A 573-nucleotide genomic window follows, 5' to 3' on the forward strand; every position below is an offset into this window, starting at 1 on the left:
GACCGTATCCGTACCTGCGCTATCCTCTGCCACATTTACCACCACGCTCTGCATTCACGCTGGTACCAGGCCCGCGACCTGATGCTGATGAGCCACCTGCAGGACAATATCCAGCACGCTGACCCACCTGTACAGGTAGGCAGACAGACGCAACCCTACACAAGAGGACTTATTTAGTTGCAAGATTAAACCCTAAATGAGAATACTAACCCCCTGTTTGTTTTTGTTTTTCCTAGATCCTTTACAACAGAACCATGGTCCAACTGGGCATCTGCGCTTTTAGGCAGGGCATGATTAAAGATGCCCACAATGCCCTGCTGGATATCCAGTCCTCTGGCCGCGCCAAGGAGCTGCTGGGTCAGGGTCTGCTCATGAGGAACATGCAGGAGAGGAACGCCGAGCAGGAGAAAATTGAAAAGAGAAGACAAGTAAGTCCAACAGAAGCAGTAAAATCATGTCTTCGATCATGTTTAGGTGCGTTTTTCTTATTGTTAACGATTTTTATTTTATCTAATTTTATCGAATAAATTAGCAGATTAAGTTCTGACATTGGATGTGTTTTTAAACTTTAAC

General features: G+C 45.5%; 1 protein-coding gene across 1 annotated transcript; it reads left to right on the top strand.

The window, feature by feature from the left end:
• Positions 1 to 6: 6 nt before the first annotated feature.
• LOC111645023 (eukaryotic translation initiation factor 3 subunit C-like) lies at positions 7 to 474 on the top strand (the record flags this gene model as incomplete). The annotated part of the gene is made up of 2 exons (XM_023394043.2): positions 7 to 135; positions 237 to 474. Coding segments are annotated over exons 1-2 (292 nt in total), but the record flags the coding sequence as incomplete, so codon positions are not given.
• Between the last annotated feature and the right edge of the window lie 99 nt (positions 475 to 573).

This window comes from Seriola lalandi, unplaced genomic scaffold (genome assembly GCF_002814215.2).
Source record: "Seriola lalandi dorsalis isolate HSWRI2012SDOR001 ecotype SW California unplaced genomic scaffold, Sedor1 jcf7180002015324, whole genome shotgun sequence".
NCBI lineage: Eukaryota > Metazoa > Chordata > Actinopteri > Carangiformes > Carangidae > Seriola > Seriola lalandi.